Source organism: Lolium perenne, chromosome 7, assembly GCF_019359855.2.
Source record: "Lolium perenne isolate Kyuss_39 chromosome 7, Kyuss_2.0, whole genome shotgun sequence".
NCBI classification, from domain to species: Eukaryota; Viridiplantae; Streptophyta; class Magnoliopsida; order Poales; family Poaceae; genus Lolium; species Lolium perenne.
The window spans coordinates 223059036-223082954 of NC_067250.2; the positions used below are offsets into that span (position 1 = coordinate 223059036).

A 23919-nucleotide genomic window follows, 5' to 3' on the forward strand; every position below is an offset into this window, starting at 1 on the left:
TCTTACCTGTCAAGACAACTCAAGCAGCATGAACAGAACTATCCAACCCATGACTTAGAGCTAGCAGCCGTGGTTTTAGCACTGAAAGTATGGCTTCATTACCTCATGGGTAATCGATGCGAGATTTACTCGGATCACAAGAGCCTGAAGTATATCTTCACGCAGAAGGAGCTGAATATGAGGCAGCGCAGATGGATAGAGTTAATCAAGGATTACGACATGGAAATCCACTATCACCCCGGCAAAGCCAACGTGGTGGCGGATGCTCTGAGTAGACTGCCGTGTCAGTTAAACTCCATGTTAGCAATCGAGCAATCCAGCCTGTTTGAAGAGTTTGAACAGTTTAGACTTGAACTGGTTAGCGAAGGATACCTCGCCAGCATTGAACTCCAACCCACCCTGATTAGCCAGATCAAGGAAGCTCAGAAAGGAAATGCTAGTATTGAGGGGATCAAGAGCCAAATAGCTGCCGGAAAAGCACCGGGATTCACCGTAGATGAAGAAGGAGTACTATGGTATAACAAGCGCCTTTGCGTGCCGTCAGACTCAGAGTTGAAGCAAGTTATTCTGAAAGAAGCTCACGACACCCTATACTCCATTCACCCCGGAGGGACCAAGATGTACCAGGATTTGAAGGAACAATTCTGGTGGCATGGAATGAAGAGAGAAATTGGAAGCTACATCGCCAAGTGTGACATCTGTCAAAGAGTCAAAGCAGAACATCAACGCCCCGCAGGACTGTTGCAACCCCTACAGATTCCCGAATGGAAGTGGGATTCCGTAGGAATGGACTTCATCACCGGACTGCCCAAATCAAGTAAAGGAAATGATTCCATCTGGGTAGTGGTCGACAGACTGACCAAAGTTGCCCACTTCATCCCCGTCAAGACCACCTATCAAGGACCGAGACTCGCAGAGCTATATATCTCAAGGATATTCAGCCTGCACGGAACCCCGAAGTCGATAGTATCCGACCGAGGATCTCAATTCACCTCCAGATTCTGGCAGAAGGTACATGAAGGACTCAGAACTCGTCTGAATTTCAGCACCGCCTATCACCCGCAGACAGATGGACAGACTGAACGAGTCAACCAGATACTAGAAGATATGTTGAGAGCATGTGTGCTAGAGTACGGATCTAAGTGGGAAGACTGCTTGCCGTACGCAGAATTCTCGTACAACAATAGCTATCAAGCCAGCTTGCAGATGGCCCCCTTTGAAGCACTGTACGGAAGGAAGTGTCGTACCCCTCTAAATTGGTCGGAAGTAGGGGAGAGTCAAGTCTTTGGACCAGATATCCTCCGAGAAGCAGAAGAGAAGGTTCACAAGATCCGCGAGTACCTCAAGACAGCCCAATCAAGACAGAAGAGCTACGCCGACAAGAGACGCCGAGAGATGACTTTCGAGATCGGAGATTTCGTATACCTCAAAGTGTCCCCCCTTAAAGGAATGCAGAGATTCCAACTTAAAGGGAAGCTTGCACCCCGATATGTTGGACCTTTCAAAGTCCTGAGCCGCCGAGGAGAAGTATCCTATCAACTGGAGTTACCAGAAGAAATGTCAGCGGTACACAATGTGTTTCACATCTCGCTACTCCGGAAGTGCTTAGAAGTGCCCGAGAAGACAGAGGTTTTCAAGAACATCGACCATCGAGCTGTGGATATCAACTCAGATTTGACATACCGCGAAGTACCTATTCGCATCTTGGAAGAAGCCTTCAGAACCACCCGTACCCGGAGTATCAAGTTTCTGATGATCCAATGGAGTAATCACACCGAGGAAGAAGCCACTTGGGAGAGAGAAGATTTCATGAGGACTGAGTACCCAGATCTCTTTAGTACCTAGTTTTCTCGCAGATCTCGGGACGAGATCTTTTGTAAGGGGGAAGGGTTTGTAACATCCCAAGTTTCAACAATAGTAAATAAGAAAGAAAATTCCCCAAACTCAAAATTTGCAACTAACAAAAACTTTTTCTATGCATATAGTGCCACATATAGTTTCATGCATTTGAGTGAAATTTCTTTTGTGCAATTGCCATGATGAGTGTTAGTGTGTTGAACAATTGCTAATGAACCCTAAACCAAGATCATCAAACCCTAATTTGGGAAGAAAAGAAGAAAATGAGAAAAACCTATCTCTCACTCACATACACATTATGCCAAATTGCAAATCCTCACCCTAGGCCATAATTGCTTGCCCTCTTGCTTGTAGAATACTTAAATATGATAAACTAACACAATTGCATCAATGAATCAAGAATCAAGCACAAGGAAATCTCAAATCCTTCACACATATGATAATGGTCATATGACCCCAAAATATTTTCTTCACTACTTTACCCCTCTGGTTCTCTCTATTCTTAAACTAAACTTGGTCAACAAAAGCCATGTCATCCAAGACCATGTCAAGGTAACTTTGATGTTGACCACCATGGCCAGAGTTGACTAGGTTGACCAGTATCAATGTGACAAGTAGTGATGTTGAAATAAAGAGAAGATCATGTCACTTTTGCCATTTTGCAAAACAATTCCAAATTGAGCAAAACCACCACCAATCCAACACATTAATTATATAAATGAGATTCACCAAAAATAAAACCAAAATTCCAACAAAAGTTTCATGCGGCCATTTAATCAAACACTTGGCAGGCATTGTTTCCAATTTGTGTTACATGCTATTATCCAATGGTTCTTGGCCTAAACCCCTTTGCTACTGAGATGATAAGTGCCTCTCTATGATCCCTGCACCTAGCCCAGTACTTGCTTTGATCAATTAAAGTGGAAAAGTGAGAGGAATCACACCATGCCATGCACACCCGGCCACCTTTGGCATCTCTCCCTTTGGCCACCATCCCAACCTTTCTCCTTGTCCTGGAGCCTCTCTGCAACTCAAGGACGCCGATGGTACACACCCCAGTAACGCCAACGCTTGGCATTGGCCAGACGAACCGCGTCCAAAACGTGCCAGCACGCGCGGTGACCGCGCTCTGGCCGCGCCAGGACGCCATGCGCTCGAGCACCCCCGTCCTCCTCCTGCATCCCTACCACTGCGTCGAGCATCTACTCCCCGCCATCTACACGCTAGACACTCGCCCAGGCCTGCCCCTGTTCCGTCGCCGTCGTCCTCGTCGACTTTCGGCCGCGCGCCCCGTCACAGACTTTGCAAGCGCCCGAGCCGTCTCTTCAAGCTTTGGCCGCGCCAGCTACACGTTGAGCATCGCCAGGACACCAGCTAGCCCTAGCCGTCCTCGCCTTGCCCTTTGGATCGCCACAAGAGCCACGCCATGGCCGCTCCTTCTCAGCACCCCGCGGCACCCCTCGACCCTATAAATAGAGACCCTCCCAGCAAGCTCTCCTCACACCATTCCACTCCCCTCTCCTCACTGATCCTCCCCACCATCGTAGCTCGTCCAATTACTGCCGGAGGCGCCTCAATTGCAAGATCGGAGCCGCCGGAGCCAGGACATCGACGCCGTTGATCCACGCCGCCCCAAGCCTCGCCACTGCTACCAGGAGCTTCAGCACCCTCGACAACGCCGCCTCGCCCTCACCAGAACCCCGCGGGAACGCCGGTAGGCCCTCCGACCCCCTAGGCTCGCCGCCAGTGAGCTTGTCGCTCGTCGGAGACGACGACGATCACTGCCCGTTGGATCCTGTTCTAATCCAACGGCTCTTCTCGCGCGTACCGCTTTGCTGGTTAAAACGCCACTGACAGGTGGCCCCCACCTCGTCAGTGCGGCCCAAGCGCACCAGATGCTTGTTGGGCTGCGCAACGAATTTAAATCCCGTTTCGGCCCAGTAACTCTTCCCGCCTAAGCCCACGAATTCAAATAGGGATTATTTCATATTTCAAATTGTTCTGCAGATGGTTTAGTAATTTGTGAATAGTTTGAAATCTGCCAAACCAAACTTAGCAAACTTTATATCGTTGGAAAGCCCATGAAATTATCTAACAAATGCCACTGGTCCCACCTCCAATTTCAAAGTAGATTTAATTTGATAAAAATAACAAGACAGGGACTTTTGTACATTCAAACTTTATTTAAAATTCAACCAGAATAGATTTTGAATTGATTCCAACTCTAATAAATCACAAATGATGTCCTCTAATTGATTATGCAATAATATAGAAATGTTATTTGTATGATCATGGACTAGATGAAATAAAATAGCTATGTAGTCAATACTAGTGAAATTAATCTTGGAATTTAAACTCAACAAATAATATGAGAGCTACTCTCTCATTTAAATCTTGATCCTAAGTGATATAACCAGGGGGAATGACTTAGGCTAATGAACCCTTGATAAGTATTACTTAGAGATTTTAATCCATTGAAAGGTTAGTATTAAACTATGTGAAGTGTAATACTTCAATTAAATTATACTCACATATAATAGATATTGAATGTTGACTTTGGTCAACCTATATTTCATACCTGATTATTATATGAAGAGATTAAATCTTAATAAGATGTAATGAGAAGAAATTAATTTCTCTAAGGATCTAAATACCAAATTAAAGAAATAGGAATAATGAGAGGAAATTATTTTTCTCCTAAATAAGAACTCATCAAATAATCCACCATGCCATGTTTGATTGATGATAGGATTAGTGGGTGGATTCTTTTGAGTGTTTCTAGTTTAGTATGTGAGCTTGGTTTAGTATTTATACCTCATATTCGTATATAGACGCTAGTAACGAGGAATACCAAGAGGAGGAGGCCTACTCTCAGGAAGAAGAAGAGAACTTCGATAACTACTCAGCTCAAGGCAAGCTAACCCTTGCTAAACACAAGTGCTTAGCTCTACAAGAGCAAAGGCACCATCACACTTTATTTTATGTATTACCTATCCCATGTTTTTACTTACACTTACTTTTGCTTATTTATTTCAAAGTACTTTTTGATTCATGATTCACTTGGTCTAGAGTAGAACAATACTTGAAGTTAGATTAGCACAACTCAAAGCTAGATAGCACCCCTCATATAGTTGCTAGTGCTAATCAATTAAAATTGACTACTCTAGATGGGAACATAGTGAAGTGAAATGACTATGAAAGGATGTAAGGTGGAGGTGGATATGAACAAGAGAAGATGGTGATTTTTGATAAAACTGATGATTGGGTTTGAATGCGATACCCTTCCAATTATATAAGTACCCCCACAATACCTGATTATGGGTAGGGCTTAACTAGAAACTTGTGTATTTTAGTATGGGTTCCCTCTAAACAAGCATCACAGGGGTTACGCCGAGGCTGCCTCCGTTAAGTGTGGAATGATGTTAAAATGAGGTGAATGTACGGCCCAAGCCCTGTGAAGTTCCCGGGTTAGCCGCGGTTTTCACCGGGAGGCCAAGCTCATGGGGAGAGGTGCTCATACTAGCATATATAAGTGAAAGGTTACGGTTGATGATCCGCGTACTGTGTTACGATGATTCGGGGTTATCCTCGACGGATGTAATCAAAAGTTGTGGCACAAGAGTACAACCTCTGCAGAGTGTTAAACCTATTCGAATAGCCGTGTCCACGGTTACGGACGATTGGAAAGGCCATACTATCTCCGTTATCATAACTTTGATTTTTTTAAAAAAAGGAATGATGAATTGAAAGGTGATATTGAGGTGAATCAATATGAGTTGTGGGAATGACACTAATGTTCCCACTTGAATTAGTCTAGCACATGATAAGGCTTTACTAAATGTTTATCAAACTAAAACTTGGCTTTATGCAAATAAACCTAGAGCTTAGCACCCCCTTACTACACTTAATAAGTACTTACTCTAGTGTTAGTTTGCGAGTACTTTAAAGTACTCATGGCTTTGCCCTGGCTATTCAAATGCCAGACTATGAAGGAGAGCACCAGCATCAGGATGACGGACAACAGGACGTCTACGATAACTAGGATCGTCTTCTAACGTCAAGCGTTGCCTGTGGAATAGATAGTCCACTACTACTTCGCTTCCGCTACTATTTGTGATGTTGAACAATATATTCGTGTAATATTGGATCATGTGATCTATGGTTGTAAGATAATATGTGTTGTAATAAATGATGACTCTATGCTACTTACTATTATGTCTCGCAAAAACATTATTCCTGGGATTGCGATGTACGGCATAATAGGCATCTGGACTTAAAAATCCGGGTGTTGACACTTAGGGCCATGGAGATGTGGTGGATCCCGGTCAATGGTAGTGATTAGTTTTTGGTTATTTTCTTGGTCTGTTTAGTGTTTGTGGCCTACTCAGGAAGGTGTGGCGGTGGTGACTCGCTGAAGATGAAATAAAGTCCTTCCCGTCTAGCCTTCGTTCTTGTGATGCGTCTAGCACTGTAGAGGGCGTGTGGAGGTTTATCTCCAGCGGATCTTGCTCGATTTGGTCCCTATTTCTTTTGATCTATGCTTCTCTTCATCGGCAATGACTGGTACTCTTGTGCGTTGGTCCTTTCGAACCTTAGCATGGCGATTTCCCATATGTGTACTGCAATAAGTTCTACTACGACGATCTTTCTCTGGCTCCATTGAGGAAGGCCGGGGCGAGGAAGGTGGTGCGTCTTCGGCTCGTTCGAGTGCTTGTAGTCTTCGCTAGGTAGGCCAAAGGTATTTTTGTAATTTTTATTATTTTTAGGTTTTGTTGTACTGCTGTTAAGGATTATGAATAGATCGGGGTGGACTTTTTGCAAAAGAAAAAAAAAGTTAAGGTGCTAGCCACGATCGAGTGTCTAAGTCCAGGTAAGGTGTGACAAAAATTATTCTCCGGAGTGAAATACTCGTTGTTTAATTTCTCATGAAAATATGCACAAGTTAACTATCAGAGAAGTCCACGAAACGTTCCAAAAAACAAAGACAAGTCGGCGAATTTTTTGTTGTTGCGGCGAACGGAGGAGCTAGCAGCATCCTGCAGGCCGGCGATCACCCGCAAGCTTGCGGGACATTAGCTACGCCTTGCCTTTCCAGCTCGCCCATGACGCTGCCCAGTGAAGGGGGCTTCAGTCCAAGCGGCAGCGGCAGCCACGGTTTGGATAAAACATCACCAATGGCCGCGTCTATGCTCTCATTTGACTGGAAAAACACCAATAAAAGTGAGCGTGTTAATCGAAGCTGCTCGGACCATGGTAGCAAGAGAATATTTGCCACGATAAATGGAGTCTACACTCACTGGCTGTGCTAGTAGTTGAAGCTGCGAATCTTGTTGGCTCTTGCTCGCCGGTGCTGGGCGGGAGGGGGGCGTGTAGACCGGAGGAGGACACGGCATAGCAACGGGAACTACAGCCGGAGCAGGGAATTTCTGGAACAGCAAAATTATCCAGTTCATCAGTTGTTGTAGATCCCATGGATAATGCAATGACATACCACCATTTAGATGGATATACTGCCTTGACAGCAAGTAGGTAATCAGATATGACCAAAGAAAAATTGCTCACCGGAGCGGGTGCCATCGGCATTGCCATGCAAGGTGTCCCGTGAGTCGGCATGTACGCCGGCCTCATGTAAGGGTGGTGCCAGAAAGCCGGGTCAGACGGCGGCGGCGGGGGAGCCCACGATGGCATCGGGGGACGGGGCGCTATGGGATGCCGCGGCCACATCGGCATCCGAGGCGAGTCCATCGAGGGGTGACCCCAAACGTGCAACGGCCGGACAAAGTGCTGCATAGCATGCGGCGGCGGAGGAGGAGGAGCCGGTGACGGCGAGTAGCCGACGGATGGCACGGTCCACATGTTCGGGTCTGGCCTCTTCACGGCCGCAGGGGGTCCTCCGGCGGCGTACATCTGCCTCCGTTGGGTCCAACTCGCTGCCTCCGCCTCCCGTGCAACCATGTGCTTCCGATGAGACCGATACTTCTGCAAGTACGTGGAGAACTTTGTTATTATCAGGACATTATATTGACGACAATGCTAGTAGTTATTTACTCTAAGTCTGTAACCATGCATCTACAGTATTACCAAGCACCACTGATCTAGGTCGGAACGAGATGTCAATTTTTTGCGAAGAGGGATTTCATCTCCACTATTAAAAGAGCCAGAGCGGCAGATCCAGATGATCCTGACCATCTAATCACCAAAATCAGTGGCTCAGATTACCGTAAAACACTGTTAGACGCTCCGTCCCACGCCTAATCAAACCATCCCACGACTAATCCAATCGAACTGCTAAAAACATTATGACAAAACAGCTCCCTCCCCCACGCGGCCGAGCCCGACAACCACCTCCACGACCTGCACGGCGCCCGGACGGCGGACGCCGCACTAATCCCCGCGCCGACCTGCGGATGCCGCAAGCTGCCGCGCCGTCCTCCGGGCACGCCGGCGACAGCCCTCCGCAGTTGCCGTACCGGGCTCGATTTGGGCAACACCGCATTGCATGCCGTCTCGCGTCGCCAATGGACTCTAAATGATGCAGATCGCATATGCCCTCTTCTCCCTCCCAGGCCGCCACAGACGGACAAGGATCGGGACGTCCTTCAGTGATGCGCCCAGACCTTGTTTTGGTTGTTCGCCCGCTGCAGCAACCAGCAATTGAGGCCAAACTAACCCTGAGCTATTTGTGCTTATTTTATTTATTGCTCTGTGCGTTTTGGGTATGGATAAACAATCTTCATCAACACCGTGAGATTTCCTAAGCAAATAACTCTAATTTCATGCTTCAGATTCATCTTTTTTGCATCATTTTATGATAGTTTTACTCCTCTTTTCTCTAGCCGTCAGATATCTCAAACTTGCAGACTTGTGGTCCGAGGCATGGAGCACAAGGTGCGGACCATATTGTAAATTTGTAATCCAGTTGCCCCCAATTTGAGGTAATTTCTCTCCATTGAAATCCTACCCATTCATGTTTCCATGTGTAGGTGCGCTTCTTTATGCTATTTTGATGTCAGATATCATGAATTCCTGTGTGTTTATCTATTTGTCATCTATCAGCTGATTTTTTTAATTACAAGAAGCCGAATATAATAGATTCAATTGAGAAACTGATTGTTCAGTGGCATGAAGATTTCCTTTTGTGAGACAAGTAGCAATGAATATTTCTGGTTAAGAATGTGACACAAGTAGTAGCAATTAAGATTTGTGTGGTTTCTTGACATGAGAGTAATGTTTAATGATCCAATTTTCTTTGTCACAATTCCAGTCATATGATCTAACAGATGCAGATTGCAGTGGTAACTTTGTTTAAAATAAAAAGGCATGATCAATTCAGGGGAGCTCTCAGATCAAGTAAGATGTTTGCTCTTAAGTATTATAGATGCAACATGGTCAAAGCAACCAAATTCAGTCTTTCTTTATCCCACCTTAGTTTTTACGGGTTTATTTGCATATTAGTGAAAATGGGTTGAGGTGAAGAGTGGTTTGAAATCAAAATTTCCTAACCTCTATGACTAGCACAACACTTTGGAAACCATCTAGCATGTGACAACGCTATGTGCCCGCATGATTAAAGATCCTAGATATGTTTACTTTGCTCCAGGTCTGTAGCTTTGTGCAGTTTCCTTTACCATCCATTTTTCTTTTTCTTATTCCAGCCTCGGTATGGTCTTCATATATACTATTATAGGAATGTGGCACTACATGCAAATAGAGGAATTGATACATGTATAAAGCGCTGGGGATAATATTTACTCACCCTCAACCATAAGGTGATTCGTTGTCAATGTTTGTCAATACTTCATGTTGATTAACTTGACTGTTGTTGCAACCTTTCATCCTTGCTTGTACTCATATGCATGTTTTTTTTTTTTCTGTTGATCATGTTTTCTCAGATTGCCGTAGGTTTCTAGATTAAAGGTAATTTGTTTTACTTTGGTCTTTGGTTTTCAGAGAATTCAGACTAAGCGCCTAAAGCAATAGTCATTAAATAAATCATGCAAGAGGCCATGTTTGATGCCTTTATTCCAAGAGTATTTACATGGGAGCTAGGGTTTTAGATACACAACTGTTGGCATTATTTGGTATGTGCATTTCGTCCTAGCACTGACGATAAGTACATGTACTGGTCTGAAATAGTTCATGTTTACGCTATAGGACGCCACGCAAACGCATGTCCCTTTGCGCTCTGAGCTACCACCCACGCCCAATCCGACCTCTGCTGCTGATGTGCACCACCAACCGCCGCCCTGGAGGCAGCCGACGTTCATCCACGGCTGAGGACGAAAATGACGCCGCTTCTTTGCTTCGCTGATGCTAAATCACCTCATCGGGGACATGGAGATCGCCACCACCGTCGCTCCCCGGCGTCGCTTAGAAGCTCTTCTCTTTCCGTACTCTCATATTTTTCTTGCTTATTGCCTGATCTATCTTAACTTCTACTAGCGGTTCTTTTGGAGATCCTATCTTGGTTTGACCTCCCCATCGATTTTTTAAACTGGCAATTGGGACTTGGAAAGTCAACCTTGCACTTTGGTTCGATGGCAGTCGTTCAAGTGGAAGATTTAAGGACTGCTTTCTCTTTTGTGATAGAACCGTCTCCATTGTCGATTGGCCATTTTTATGATCAACATGTACAAATTGTAACTCCACCGGCTGTTCACGACTCTGCAGAAAATGATCAGAAGCAGGACTACTTGATGCACTTTGTTTTCTCACGGTATAAGTGCATCAAATAACATCTTCAGAATCAGACACTAAGGTTGATTTGGGATTGTTAACTTGGGCATCAGATGGACAGTTCACAAGTGAGCTGATCAATATTCTGGTTGGGAAGACTTGTATAGCTGAATTCTCAATGCATATTGCTGCATCTTCACAGGTGTCACGTTCCTTGTACTTGCATTTTTCAGGAGGATTGGTAGAAGTATTGAGAAGAAATGTATCTGAGGTTTACTGTCTGCCTTTTATGCATTTTTAGATTTATTTGCATATAGTTCGGCATGAAAGCGTAAATTTAGATTATGTTTTTTGTCCTTGGCATGTTTAAATTCAGATCACGGTGCATTCTCTGGTACTTTCATGTGTGTTTCTGATTTTTAGAGATGCTTGAGGTGCAGTTTTTCGTGCTATGCATGGTGAGATGCGGGAAATATCTTTCTTCGGATTTCACAGCTACAGATTGTTTCTACACTAACATTTAAAATATGTTGGCTGCCCCTCTTCATATCAAAATTATTACACCAAGCGGGTACAGTATCATGTGCTGCAGTAGGCAATTGTTATACCGTTTACCTTAAAAAGAAAAAATCTGCGAGTTGATATGGACCCTCACAGGAGGGAACTTCACCTAGGCATAAAGTGATTGTGCTGCCAGAGTGTTTCTCTTTAATTTTCTTGGCAGCTTTGAGAGAAGAATAAGAAGATATTTCACTACTTTCAGATGTCCATACCCACCTATTCGTATGATTCTATTATTAAAAAAACATTTTATCATGGATAAATGAGCAAGGGTCCATTTAGTTTGGCTTCCGGGGCTTCCACAGGGGACTCCGCATTATTGCAAACTGTTGTTTTTAAGAAGTAAACATGCTATTTCTGGCTCGACTAATTGATGCAATTTTGCATGCACTCATTGTTGCCGTTTATATCTCAATTAGTTCAGAAAGATATCGTTTTTGTATGTGATTGTGAGATATCTGTTATTCACTTTAGTATCCATCCAGTTGTGTGTGTTTTGAGTATTTGCAGTAAGTAATCAGCTGTTCGATATTCCATAATACCGTATGAAGGCAATTTGCAGTTACATCACCATTCAAGTAGCCACATCATCTCTGAAGTACCCAGGTTAACTATGCTTTTTTTATCAGCTTTTCAATAGTTTACACCAAAATATTAGGACCAATTGTAGGATTGCATATCTACTAGCGGAACACAAAGCAAAGCTACTTCCAATTATTACCATATTTAATAATTAATCTTCTTTTTTTGAACAAGATTATCTATGCGGCAACATAATACAACTTGAGAAACATTACCACACTAAGATGATACTATGGACACTCCTTAGTATGAATCACGGTTTGAGCTAGATGGTCTTCATACACCTTCAGAGCATGCTTATGTTTTCTTTCAGCGAAGTACTCTTATCTGGACTCTGGAGCACAAATGGAGAAAGTAACTATGCTTCTACAGTATATTGAGCTGAAGGTCCTGTATTTGACTATTTGTGGCTATCATGAGGTAGAGTTAGGATGAAGTCTCAACATCCTGTTGTTGTAAGTTTTACTGTTCTTTTAGTTAAGTTTATGAGTCATAGTCCATCAAATGCTAATTCCATAGTTCGATACAGACCTTCTGTTCTAAACTCTAATCGGCATAACCGTGCTTTAATATTGAGTCTATGACTATGACATGGTTAATCAATTAGAGACACGATGTTCTTTAAGAAGCTAGATTAGAAATACCCATATATTAATATGAAAAAAATTCTGAATAATGTAGGATTTCCATTTGAATAAAATGAAGATAGTTCTATCTTCAAATATAAAATATATATTGTACATAGTAGCATCTAGGCTCTTGCGCTGGAATTTTAGGCAGTTTTCGGTCATTTATAAAACAAATGCAGTTGTAAAAAAAGTGAAACTCTAATCGCTCAGTGCATATTGTTATGGTGGCCTTCTTCAAACATTGCATTCACATATGCGCTCTAGGATCTGCGGCTCTGCTAACTGCATAGGTCCTCCATACTCCCTTCAATAAATATTTTTTACAGGATGAAATGATCCTTATTCATTGTGGTAGAGCACTTCAGGGACCTCTCGAGTCTGGTAAATTCAGAGGATATTTGAATCCTTTCTACGTGTTATCATCCATGGCATGTCTAACTAGGGAGCAGGAGATGAATCTTGACAAGGCAGCTCACTCCCTTCAGTCCTAGGTTCCCATTTACGTGTTAATGATAAACAACATTAGTGTTGTTGGCAACAACTACACCATAGCAAGTAAACAATTTTTCGGCACTCATTTCATCTGTCAACACTATCATTCACTGTATTCTTGAACATGGTAACATTTCAGCTAATCTGTTTGTTTTATCGCGACACATTTTATGTAGAAAAGACCCATCTCCAAGGTATGCTGCCAGTTTCTCACAGCCGAAGAGCATCAGAGCAGATTGTGACACTATGGACTCCTCAGGGCAGACAGGATCAAGACATGGGAAGTTAACTTGTAGCCGAGGAGTGGTACCACACAGCCGCTCACGTCAGGAAGCCAAGATATCTACATGTTCCACCTGACAGTGAATCAAATGGCCTTACGATGATTGGTTAAAACCTTGTGTTGATTTTGTGCATACCATGTCAAGTACTGTTTTCCCTCATTTGTACACACTTTGCTCACTAACGTTTTATGTCAATGATGTACTATGCATATGTAGGATGGTAATGAATAGGAAGATATTTTTGGTCCAGTTTTTGAAGTACGATGAGAACAAAGCTAAATACAAAAATTCTGCCATTGAGTGTGAAATTCTTGGTGGCGTGAAGTGGTTCTTCATAAAAAAAAAGTGGATAATGTTGCTTATTATGTAGATGATATTTTTTTGCTTATCTTCAAATTAGTTAAGTTGTAATTAATATAGTACATTTTTTCAGCTTCATGAGTTCTAAATTGGTGCACTCTTACTAGTTATGACTAGTGGATGTCTACTACTCAAACATAACTCACGTCCAAACATATAGGGTTGGACAAACAGTTCAGTCCGTGAACCTACAGCTATCGCTCATGCATAGTAGAACCGATGGGTCTACGTTCTGGGGAAACATATAGGGAGCATCTCCAGTCGCGTCCCCCAAACCGTCCCCCAAAGGGCGCCGGATCGAGCGTTTGGGGGACGTGTTTTGTTCGTGCCGCGTTTGGGGGACGTCGCTCCCCAGCCGCGTCCCCCAAACGCCGGCCCCAATCAGAAATTCAAATAGATGCATTCAAAAGAGATCGTTCCCGCCGAGTAGCGGTGATCGATCAAAGTACTGGGATCAAAAGAAGGGGTTGGTCGACGGCGTCGTGTCCTGAGTCGACGCAGGCCCGTCGAGCACGACGACCTCGTCGCGATCTGCCTGTTCCTGTGCATGGTGCGTCTGCTCCGTCGCCGACGCGGAGGCCGACGCAGGTGTAGCAGTAGAAGACGCGTCAGCCTGCTCTTGCTGCGCTGCCGGTGCCGCCGATGCCGATGCCGCTGCCAGGGCCGCCGCGTCCGCCGCCGCCATTTTGGCTTCGATCTCGTCGAGGATCTGGCCTTTGAAGAAGTTGTGCACCGCTCGCGTCCGGGGAGACATTCCCTCTGTCGACGTTCTCAGCAGGGACATGTCGTCCCTGCGTTTCTTGAGCTCCAGCTTCTCCTCTTGCCTCTTGAGCAGCTCGGCCCACCTTTGGTCGGCCTTCTTGTCGCGGGAGATAAAGGTCGAGGAGACGTCGGCGAGGCATTTCGTGATCGACGCCTGCGTCTTCTCAGACGACGCAGCGTCGGCCAAGGCGGCCTTGGCAGCCTTGTTGCCAGTAGGACGCCCTGTCGAAGTTGCCAGCGGCGCGTCCAGATCAATGGCGTCCTTCCCCTTGGACAGCGACAGGCGCGTCAGCCGCCATTTCTCATTCACTTTGAGCTTGCCATAGCAATGCATCAGCGCGAACGGCTTGTGACCTTCCGAGTTCTTGGCGTACATTTCCATGGCCCGATCAAACTAACCAAAGGAAGCAGAGTCATTTCATCGAACACAATGTGGGCGCTACGGATTATGGAAGAAACAGTCGTACCAGTTGGGCGACGTCGGCGCCGCTGTCGCCTCTGGTCTCTAAGTCCTGATGGTACCCATGGAAGGAGTTCACCGACGCCTGGATGATGGCCCATCGCGTCGACATTGCCTTTTGGCTCCTCTTCATTGTCACTTTCTGGTAGTCGCTGTTGATGAGCTTGCGCTCATCGAACTCGGTCTTGATCCTCGCCCAATACTTCCCGCCTTTTTGGTTGGCGCCGATGATGGAGTCATGGCTCACCGTCGCCCACGACTCGCACAGGCAAAGATCTTCCAGAGGCGTCCACTTCGGGCCTCGTGTGCCCGACGCCTTCTTCTTCTTCTTCTTCTTCGTCCTCACGCCGTCCGCGTCTACCTCCACGAGATCATCGTCACCGGCACCCTCGTCGTCCTCTTCGTCGCCGCCCTCTTCGTCCTCATCGTCGTCCTCCTCGTCGTCCTCCACCCCCTCCTCTTCCTCGTCGTCCTCCTCAACCCCGTCGTCCTCCTCAGCACCGGCGCCGTCGTATTCGAGCGGACCCCTGCGGCCGGTGAAAGGGTCGCCGTCCGGACCGGGGCCTGGCTCGCGCTGCTCGTACGCCGGGGAGTAGAGGTTGTTGGGGTTGAAGCCGCCGTGCGGCAGCGCATCCTGGTAGTGCGGCGACAAGTTAGGCGTCACGCACCCGGGAGTGGCGGAGGGGCCGTCGTTGTAGAAGGCGGCTTGCGACGGAGAGATCACTCCGGGAACGTACACCGGCATGGACGTACTCCATGGGCTCGCGTTGGTGGCGGCGATACACCCGGCCATTACGTGCTGGTGCTGGCGCGCCGCCTGAGCCTTCTTCTCCAGCTCCACCGCCCTCCGTCCTTTCCGCTCCGCCGTCGATAGCTTCCGGCGCAGGCAATCTTGCTGCCATTCATCGTCGGTCATTCCTTCAGGCTTCTTCTTCGCAGCCGGCGCCTTCCGCGGCTTCGCGAACGGCGCTTTCGCCCCTATCGTCGCATTGCCCGGCGGCTTCTTGGCCGCTTTCTTCGCCATCTTTTTGGGGGCTGTCGGCGGCGCCATGGAATGGGGAGAGGGTAGCGGCGGCGGGTGGACGGCGGGAGGGAGAAAGAAATCGGCGGGATAGGAGAAATGAATCGGCGGCGGGATGTGTTTTGGGAGGCCTGTGCGCGGCGGTATAGGCGCGATTTGGCGGGAGCGGCGGGATTTGGCGGGAGTATGAGACGATTTTTCCCTGTGCCGCTGACGCGTCGGCCCCGCGCCTCCTCGCCTCTCATTTCGTTGTGTCCGGCGTCCCCGGAGCGTCCCCTGTGGGACGGGGACGGGCTCGGGGCGCCAGACACCGTATGGGGCCGCGCCGGACAAAAATGGGCTTTGGGGGACGCGGCTGGAACGCTTTTTTTGTCCGGCGCGCCCCAAATCCCTTTGGGGGACGGTTTGGGGGACGCGACTGGAGATGCTCTAAGCTGAGCACAGACAGCAAAACATTCTTTCAACATATAACAGCGGTTCCTATACTTCAACACTTCGTTGTTACCTGTTAGTCACGGTGGATATACGTATCACCGGGTATGCATGCTTTATGGCTAGTGAACCACATGCACTATCTGCACTTGAATTCTAGACACATTTGTTAAACGAAGAATTCTAGAGAAACACATTCACTTAGTAACTACAAAAATGACATATTTTTGTGAGTCATAGTTTAAAGTCGGTAGCTCTATATCTGCACCTCTTTTTTTCTCCATATTTCATCCTACCTAATTTCGACAATACCCTTCTAGCTATTTCTAAAAAAATCTTTGTTGTTTTCGGCTCGGCCAAGAATTACTTAGATTTTAGCCGACGTTGGGAATTGTCGTATCGACTTGATTTGTTATAGGTTTATATTTATTAAACACAATTTTTGGATATATGTGAACAAATTTGTAAAGTAGACCAAGTAAGCTGAAGCAACACTAATTTTTTACATAAGATGAACAAATTATTACAACGTGGTAATATTTTTTTGTCGATATGACTGAATAAACTTGTAAAATCAACTGATTGTTGCTCGAATGAGACTTAGGCGTGCCCTTCGTTATATTGCGTTTTTGCTATTTCGTGCAACGCAGGGGTGTGCAACTTCGGTTTCATTGTTTCATATTGATCTTTTTGTACTCATAGTAGTTTTTGATTGGGTTGTCTATAAAGTTAATAGTATAGTCATCCAAGTTCCCTGAAACTTGATTTTAGATAGAACTATTTCCATTCGGTTTCAAACTTCCATGTTAATTTCATGCCCGTACGCACCTGCAAATGGCTTGCTATGTTGTGGCGAGTGAGTGAGTTGATCCCCATGATCTCCAGTATCCTAGAGGGCACAGCCTTGTCGATGCCGAGCTGCTCTACCGCCTGCACGAATCTCCGGTGAAGATCCGGTGTCCAATCCACCTGCAGATAGACATGCACGCTTAATACCACAAACACAAGCTAGGTGTACGTGCACCACTATCGATTCCTGTTATAGCTTCTCGAACCAAATAATTAAGAAGCATGTATGCACCTTGGCTTTCTTCTTCCCGTGGGAGCTCTTGCCTGACGACCTGTGCCTGCTCTCGGCCTCCGTGGACGACGACGTGGTCGACGACGACGGCGATTTCGCGTCCGGCACAACGGGTCGGTCGCCGCCCATGTTGCCATCTTCATCGGTCTGGTTATTGCACTCACCCTTCTCGTCCCCCGCCTCAGCAAACACCACGTTCTCGACGTCACCGGTCGGGCTCGCCGACCCGACGTCCTCCACGGCCGCCAATAGCTCGGCGCAGGGCACTTGCTGGTCCGGAAGCTCCACCTCCACGCCGCCTCCCGCGGCCACCGCCTCGAACTCGGCGAAGATCTCGGCGGGGTCGACCTCGAGGTCCGGCAGCGCGTCGCCGTCCTCCAGCCGGAGGAAGAAGTCCCCGAAGTCTATGTCGTCGACGGTGAAGTCGAAGTCCATGTCCAAGTCCGTCGACGCCCCTACCGTCTCCACGCCGGAGACGACGGCTTCCTCCTCGGCGCTGCGCTGGTCTGCCACCGCATCGTCGACGGGGCACCTCGCGGCCGACACGGCGAGCATCTCAGCAGCACTAGCCGCGCGTAGCTGCCGAGTGCAATTAACTAACGACCACGGACGTAATGTAACCAAGGGAGCTGTGCGTTAGGTCTCAAGCGATGATGAGCTAGCTTATGCTGCTTGCTAGCAATGGCGCTCTAGGTGCTATGTGGTGCAGTTGGTGAGGTGGAGCTGTATATCCGTTGGCGACGGATGCAGGCGTATGTATGATGTATTCTCCTCTCCGGGCAGTATAAGGGGAGGTGGGAGGACGCCTGCAGGCCACAAGCTCGCGGAGATTTGCCGGATTCGTTTGATGGGTGCCCTTGTCCGCGAGCGCAAGTGCAGCTTGGTCGCTTCCGCGAATTATTGCGGGCAACGTGTGGGTGAGCGTTTTTTGAATAAGGGTTTCCCCGTTATTTCCTATTACGAACAGCTGAAGCACAGAGAGAGGAAGCGAAGGGGTGGAGTAGATCCGGCGAGGCGAAGACAGAGGAGAGCGAGAAGAGAACAAACGCTGACAGTGGCCGCATGTATATCGGCTGGAGACTGCCGCGCATCCTGTCTCTGCTCTGCTCGTGGTCGTGGATGGATGGATGGCTGTGTTTTTAATCGAGCGCGCCCGCGCGAGAGAGGACCACTGGCAGTGTGGGCAGGGTGGGCTCGTGTGTGTTTGTTTGGAAGTGGGCCGACACGTTCAAATCGCCAGTCGTGAAGCCTAGGGTGCGCTAGCAGTTCTATGAATACTTTTTTTTAAGTTACGAGATGTGTGTACCACATACGTAGCAAGCAGATTGTAGTACTCGTAGTTCTTTTTCAACTACATAGGGCAAAAGGATATATATTCCTCCCAGTATTCCCTGATACTGATCGCCGCGGTCGTTCTGCTAGCAAACGATTCCAGCCACACGTCGCTCTTGTGGGGTCCAATATTACACCTCTCCCACGTGAAGCTCTCGAAGAAAACAAAAAGGTGAAGTCTCCCTTAGTGCTCTCACAACCACACTTTTCATTTCCACTAAAATTTCGAGAGCTTTAATCAGTTTGGTAGGTACCGAAATACTTGTCTATCCATCAAAGCATTTCGTTAGGTACATATGGATTTGAACAAAACAAAATGAAAACCTACAGTTACTCAAATTTGGATGGATTCTAGTCATTTCAAATGGATGCTGCATTCTTTTGTCTAAAAGGGAAACATAAATTACTCAAATTTTAAAATATTTTATATACCTAACAAAGCCTCAATTTAAAAGCATGCTAATGATTACATATAAGTGCCCGTTATCCTTTCCATTCTTACCATTAAAATCACCCTCCGTGTTCCTCTCCGTGGCGGCATGGGGGAGTCTTCCACCATCGCCCCCCCCCTCCACCCTCCCACTCCCTAACCTCCATCAGATGACACCATCATACGCATCACGTGCGTCCGACGACGGAGACGGGGTGACTCGCGTTGGTTATGTGTTGGGGGTTTTCAGCCTAGGCCAGAGATCATAGCGGTCCAGACGGAGCATACCGGCGGCACGAGGGAGGCGTGCAATGGCGGCATGGAGGGCGCATGATGAAGGGCTCAGGTATTGTTGGCTGGCATCCGGATCTGATCTAGGTATGAGTGGACCACAACTCCAGTGCGTGTGGTAGTGGCGTGAGGGGCTTCGTACATGTCGTGCGATGATGGCGCAACAACTGTGGTCGTTGCATGACATGGGGGAGCTCATACTACAGGCCCATAATTGTTGGCGGTGGAGTCGATGGTGGTCGGCGCACCCCTCTTCAGACTTCATTGTTGGTTATTCTCCCTTCCTCACGGAGGTTTCTCAAGCCATCGGGAGTGTGGTCAGGGGCCATGTGTGTTTGTTTGGAAGTGGGTTGGGACCGTTCGAATCGGCAGTCGTCAAGCATTGGGCGCCCTAGCAATTTTATGAACACATTTTTTTTGTAAGATTTGTGTACCTAGTAGGCAGCTTGTAGTATAGACTTTTTTTTCAACTACATAGGGCAAAAGGATTTATATTCCTCCGTTGCTCCTGATATAGATCGCTGCGGTCGTTCGGCTAGCAAACGATTCCAACCACACGTCGTTCTTGTCGGCCCCATTAAAGACAGCTCTCCATGTGAAGCTCTCAAAGAAAATGAAAAAAAGTGAAGTCTCCCTTATGCTGTCACAACCACACCTCTCATTTTGACTAAAATTTCGAATGCTTTAATCACTTAGGTGGTTACCAATATATTCGAGTTTTGAGGTACGTAAGAATTCAAATAAATTACATTAGAGTCCAAAATTTCTCATAATTTGGTTGGACATTAATGAATTTTAATTGTATATTTGGTTCTTTTGAAAAAATGCTATCCGAAATAACTGATTTGTAAACAAATTCTATGTACATGAGTTATCTCAAAAGGCACAATTTCACAACTCCGAGTTCTCATTTCCACTCTTTTTTTCTCATGGAACAACACACATCGATCTAATTAATTCAATCCTCTACCTTGGGTAATAGCGCTACGAAAAATTTTCTTAGTTGCGGAAATTCAGTTTTGCTCCCAATCTCACATGCAACCATCTGAACATTATTAAATTTTAAAAATTGCAACATAGTTAGAAGAAACTCTGAATTTAGGCACCTAACTTTTTTTTAGATGTTCGCATGCAAACTTTCATGATGAAATGACATTCTTAGTCCACAATATTGGTGCTCAAGTAAGTTTCACAACATATCCTTTTTGGAGCACCATGTCTTTTTTTTTCAGAGCACAACAAATTATATTTTTTTCCAGAGCACAATATTGGCCGAAATGACATTTTTTAAAACTAAGCAGTCTGATCCTAACGCCTGGCTACGAGCAAGGGTTAGGGTTTGGCAAAGAGCGGGCGATTGCGCGCCGCCACCTGCCATCTCGGGAGAATCATGAGTCTTCGTGGTAATTTTGTCTCCGGGGGCAGCGTGGAGTCCAGGTCGGTCACGAGGGAGAGTCTGAGCGGAGTACGGCCTCCGTTTGGTTGGGGCAGTAATGAAGTTCCAGCCCGTGGAGGTATAAAAGGCGATCTCGTGGCAAAGAAAATCCAATATGAGAAGAAGAAGACCTACGAAAATCCTCTTTGCGGCCACGATCCTGGTGTAGATCCAAGTTTTGCAAGGTTTCGGGTGATGGATCCTGCTCGCAATGGGGGTAATCAAGGGGGAGCTGGTGAGGCACCTACCCACCCGATGTTTTTAGTAGGGACTACATACGTCTCTCTGCGCAGCCTGGGGAGTTCTCCGGCGTTTAGGCATGGGGGCCTAGAGAACGGTGGCACTCGGCACTAAAGGAGGGTTTAGAGGATCTAGAGGGTTTCTTGGGCGGCGAGTTGGTCATGGAGGACAACGATATTCTCGAATAGGAGGATGAGGTGGAGGAACAACCGCCGGAGATTCAGCAGTGCTGGAGATTACTTGGCAGATACATCAGCCAGCGGAGGCCTGACCTTGAAGACATGACATCCCACTTCAATGTCAAAGTCTGGAGGCTGCGCACATGCGTCAATTTCATCCCGCTGGGGAAGAATTGGTTCAAGCTCACCCTATTCTCTGAAGGAGATTTCAATTTCATCTCGTAGGGCGGTTCATGGATATACAGAGGCTACCCATTACTCGTAACCAAGGTACAAGGGGAGATGAGACCGTCAGAAACTGTACTGAATTTGGTACCACTATGGTATAGGTGTATGACATGCCATGGAATTATAAGAAAAAGGGCACGCCTATGCTAATTGAAAATAAGCTGGGAAAATATTTGGAGGCAGATTTGGATGCGGAGGGAAGAAGTACATATGATTTCCTACAGGTGCGGGTAGAGATCCCAATTGACCGACGTCTTCGCCAGTCAATTACTACCCATGTGAAAGGGAAGGAGGACAATGATACAAGCACCTTTCTGCTCTGTTATGAAAGGGTGCCTTACTTCTGCTATTGGTGCAGCTTCATTGGGCACGATGATACTGAATGTGAGAAGAGGTGCATTGGCATTCCATCTCTGGAGTATGATGCCCGGGTAAGTTGTTCGCCAGTCCGGTAGTTTGAACGAAGACAAGCGTATGGCCCTCCACAGGGCTAGCCTTCTGTTAGGATGGGTCTGAACTTTTCCACAAGTGATGAAAACTCTGCAACTCTTGGAGTACCAGTAGATCGGAGAAGGAATAGCAGAATTTTCAGACACACAGGAGACCACGTACTAGCAAGGTTGGATGCCTGGGATGGTTTTGATGACAGTGAGAAGGAGGGGTCGGCCGAGGTGGATCATGAATTGTCGTCTAAAATAAATCTTTTGAACCTTCCTCTTGCGTGTGTGGAGGAAACTCCCAGCAATGGCAAAAGCCAAAAGAAGTCAGCGACACGGTCAGGGCATACCTGTGGTGTTGGCCGGACCAATGGAGGTGGTGTGCAGCAAAATCTGGTTGTTGAAGCTCCGCTCCCTCTCGCCATGTACCCAACCTACCCAAGTTCTAGCTTCCTTGCTGGACTAGGAAGCGAGGAGATGATTCCACCATTTAAAGGCCTCAGCTCTTTTGTGTTCTCGGCATGAGATGCCTCCATGACTGACGCGAACTCCATCTTGGGTAAGCGTGGAGCGTCGCACCAAGAAGGGGAGTCGATTGATCGTCCGTTAGTGTCGGTCATAGGGGAGATGAACGGTGGATAGGAAGCAGAAGAGGGGAAGAAGGAGTGAGAAGTCGTCGGTAAAGAAGGTTGGATCCTATGTTTTGGAGGCAACCAACCTTGGTGAACTGATGGGCGCTGATAACCCCCAAGTGTAGGGGATCACCGCAGTACAATTCGATAATTATTTGAGTGTCGAATCTACGAGGAGCCGAAGGTAAACTATCTATTCTCTAAAGCCCTATAACTCACTTATATGGCCTTCTATGCAAAGCTAGGAGATATGGTTTGTGTGTGTAGAAGTTTTACTAGAAACTATAAGTGCTGAAAATAAAATGCAAGTAAAACAAATGCAAGGAATTTAAAGTGCAATAAATTAAAATGCAATGAGATGAAGGGAAGTGAAGTGGAGTAACTCAAGAGAGCAAGTGTCCAGGAAAATTGCTATTTCATTTGTGTGGTTGACACAATTAGTGAAGTGTAGTCTTTTTAGTGTTTCTTCTAGAGAGGAGCCATAGATAGGTGTAGCCATTGATATGAGCAAGTACACCCCTAGTGACTAGTGATTGATCCTAAGGCCATTGGCATGAGCAAACAAATAAATTATTAAGACATAAAGTCCAACCACCACTGTAAGTTTAAAGGTCCCCGTAATTGGACCCCCATTTGATTAACCATGAATTAATACAACATGCATCTAAGAATTAGGATAAGGTTTATGCCGCTCCCACTATCCCTCTCCCTATCAATATGCAATGGTGACAACCTTATGCATCCCCCCGACATATGTTCGCACTCATATATCAGTACAAGAGATCATCATAGAAGATAACAAATATACTTGTATGCAACCATCAACAAACTATATAACAATTACCATGAACAAATCACTACTCAAACATCAACATAGAGATACAATAGATCATGAGAAAACAATATATTGCATCATACATCATGTTTTCCAAGAGATTACAGAGGGGGTGATGAAGAGTTGTTGTAGATGTTGATGAAGATGGTGCTGATGCCTTCAGCGGAGGCGATTCCGGCAGCGTTTCCCCCCTCCGATCTCCGCCGGCGGTGGCCTGCTGACCCTCCGTTTATGTGTTTTTGATCTACACCATTGTAGCCTCGACGAAACCCCCCGGGGTCGTATATATAGTAGTTTTTATGGCAAAACAAGTCGGTTTGACGAAAAGATGAGGCGAAACAGACGCTCGGGATGGGAAAGAGTGTCGGTGGAGCGCCCAAAGGGGGAGGGCGCGCCACCTGGCCTCTTTCCAACATGTTGACCTCCTGGTGTTCCTCTTATGCCCACCTCATCCGTCTCGAAAATTCCGAAGCGTGGCCCTGGTCTTTCCCTTTTTGGAGTCCCGAGCTCCTGTAATGTCAAAAACACTAAAAAGTGGTGTTTCCTGCCAACTAGAATTAGAACCGGAGGAGGGGGATTGTTTAGAAAATCCCCTACGACATCATATAACATGGGAATACCATTATATAAGATGCAAATATGTCTTAATATGTTGCAATAAAGTGCAAAGTTCATGTATGCAT

The 23919-nt window shown here is 46.4% G+C and overlaps 2 protein-coding genes and 1 long non-coding RNA gene across 3 annotated transcripts; 1 reads left to right on the forward strand and 2 right to left on the reverse strand.

Moving 5' to 3' along the window:
* Nucleotides 1-6728: 6728 nt before the first annotated feature.
* Nucleotides 6729-17959, reverse strand: LOC127313668 (probable transcription factor GLK1). The gene is made up of 5 exons (XM_051344147.2): nucleotides 17198-17959; nucleotides 16945-17085; nucleotides 7420-7836; nucleotides 7155-7283; nucleotides 6729-7057 (listed from the first exon to the last, which is right to left on the reverse strand). Exons 1-5 carry the CDS (start codon nucleotides 17750-17752, stop codon nucleotides 6908-6910), a joined length of 1392 nt encoding a protein of 463 aa, XP_051200107.1. The 5' UTR covers nucleotides 17753-17959; the 3' UTR covers nucleotides 6729-6907.
* LOC127313669 (uncharacterized) lies at nucleotides 8198-10448 on the forward strand. Its single transcript, XR_007859169.1, has 2 exons — nucleotides 8198-9626; nucleotides 9808-10448. It is a non-coding gene; the product is annotated as an uncharacterized lncRNA (long non-coding RNA).
* LOC139833434 (uncharacterized) lies at nucleotides 12350-16933 on the reverse strand. Its single transcript, XM_071823730.1, has 2 exons — nucleotides 14671-16933; nucleotides 12350-14597 (listed from the first exon to the last, which is right to left on the reverse strand). Exons 1-2 carry the CDS (start codon nucleotides 15712-15714, stop codon nucleotides 13896-13898), a joined length of 1746 nt encoding a protein of 581 aa, XP_071679831.1. The 5' UTR covers nucleotides 15715-16933; the 3' UTR covers nucleotides 12350-13895.
* Nucleotides 17960-23919: the final 5960 nt, after the last annotated feature.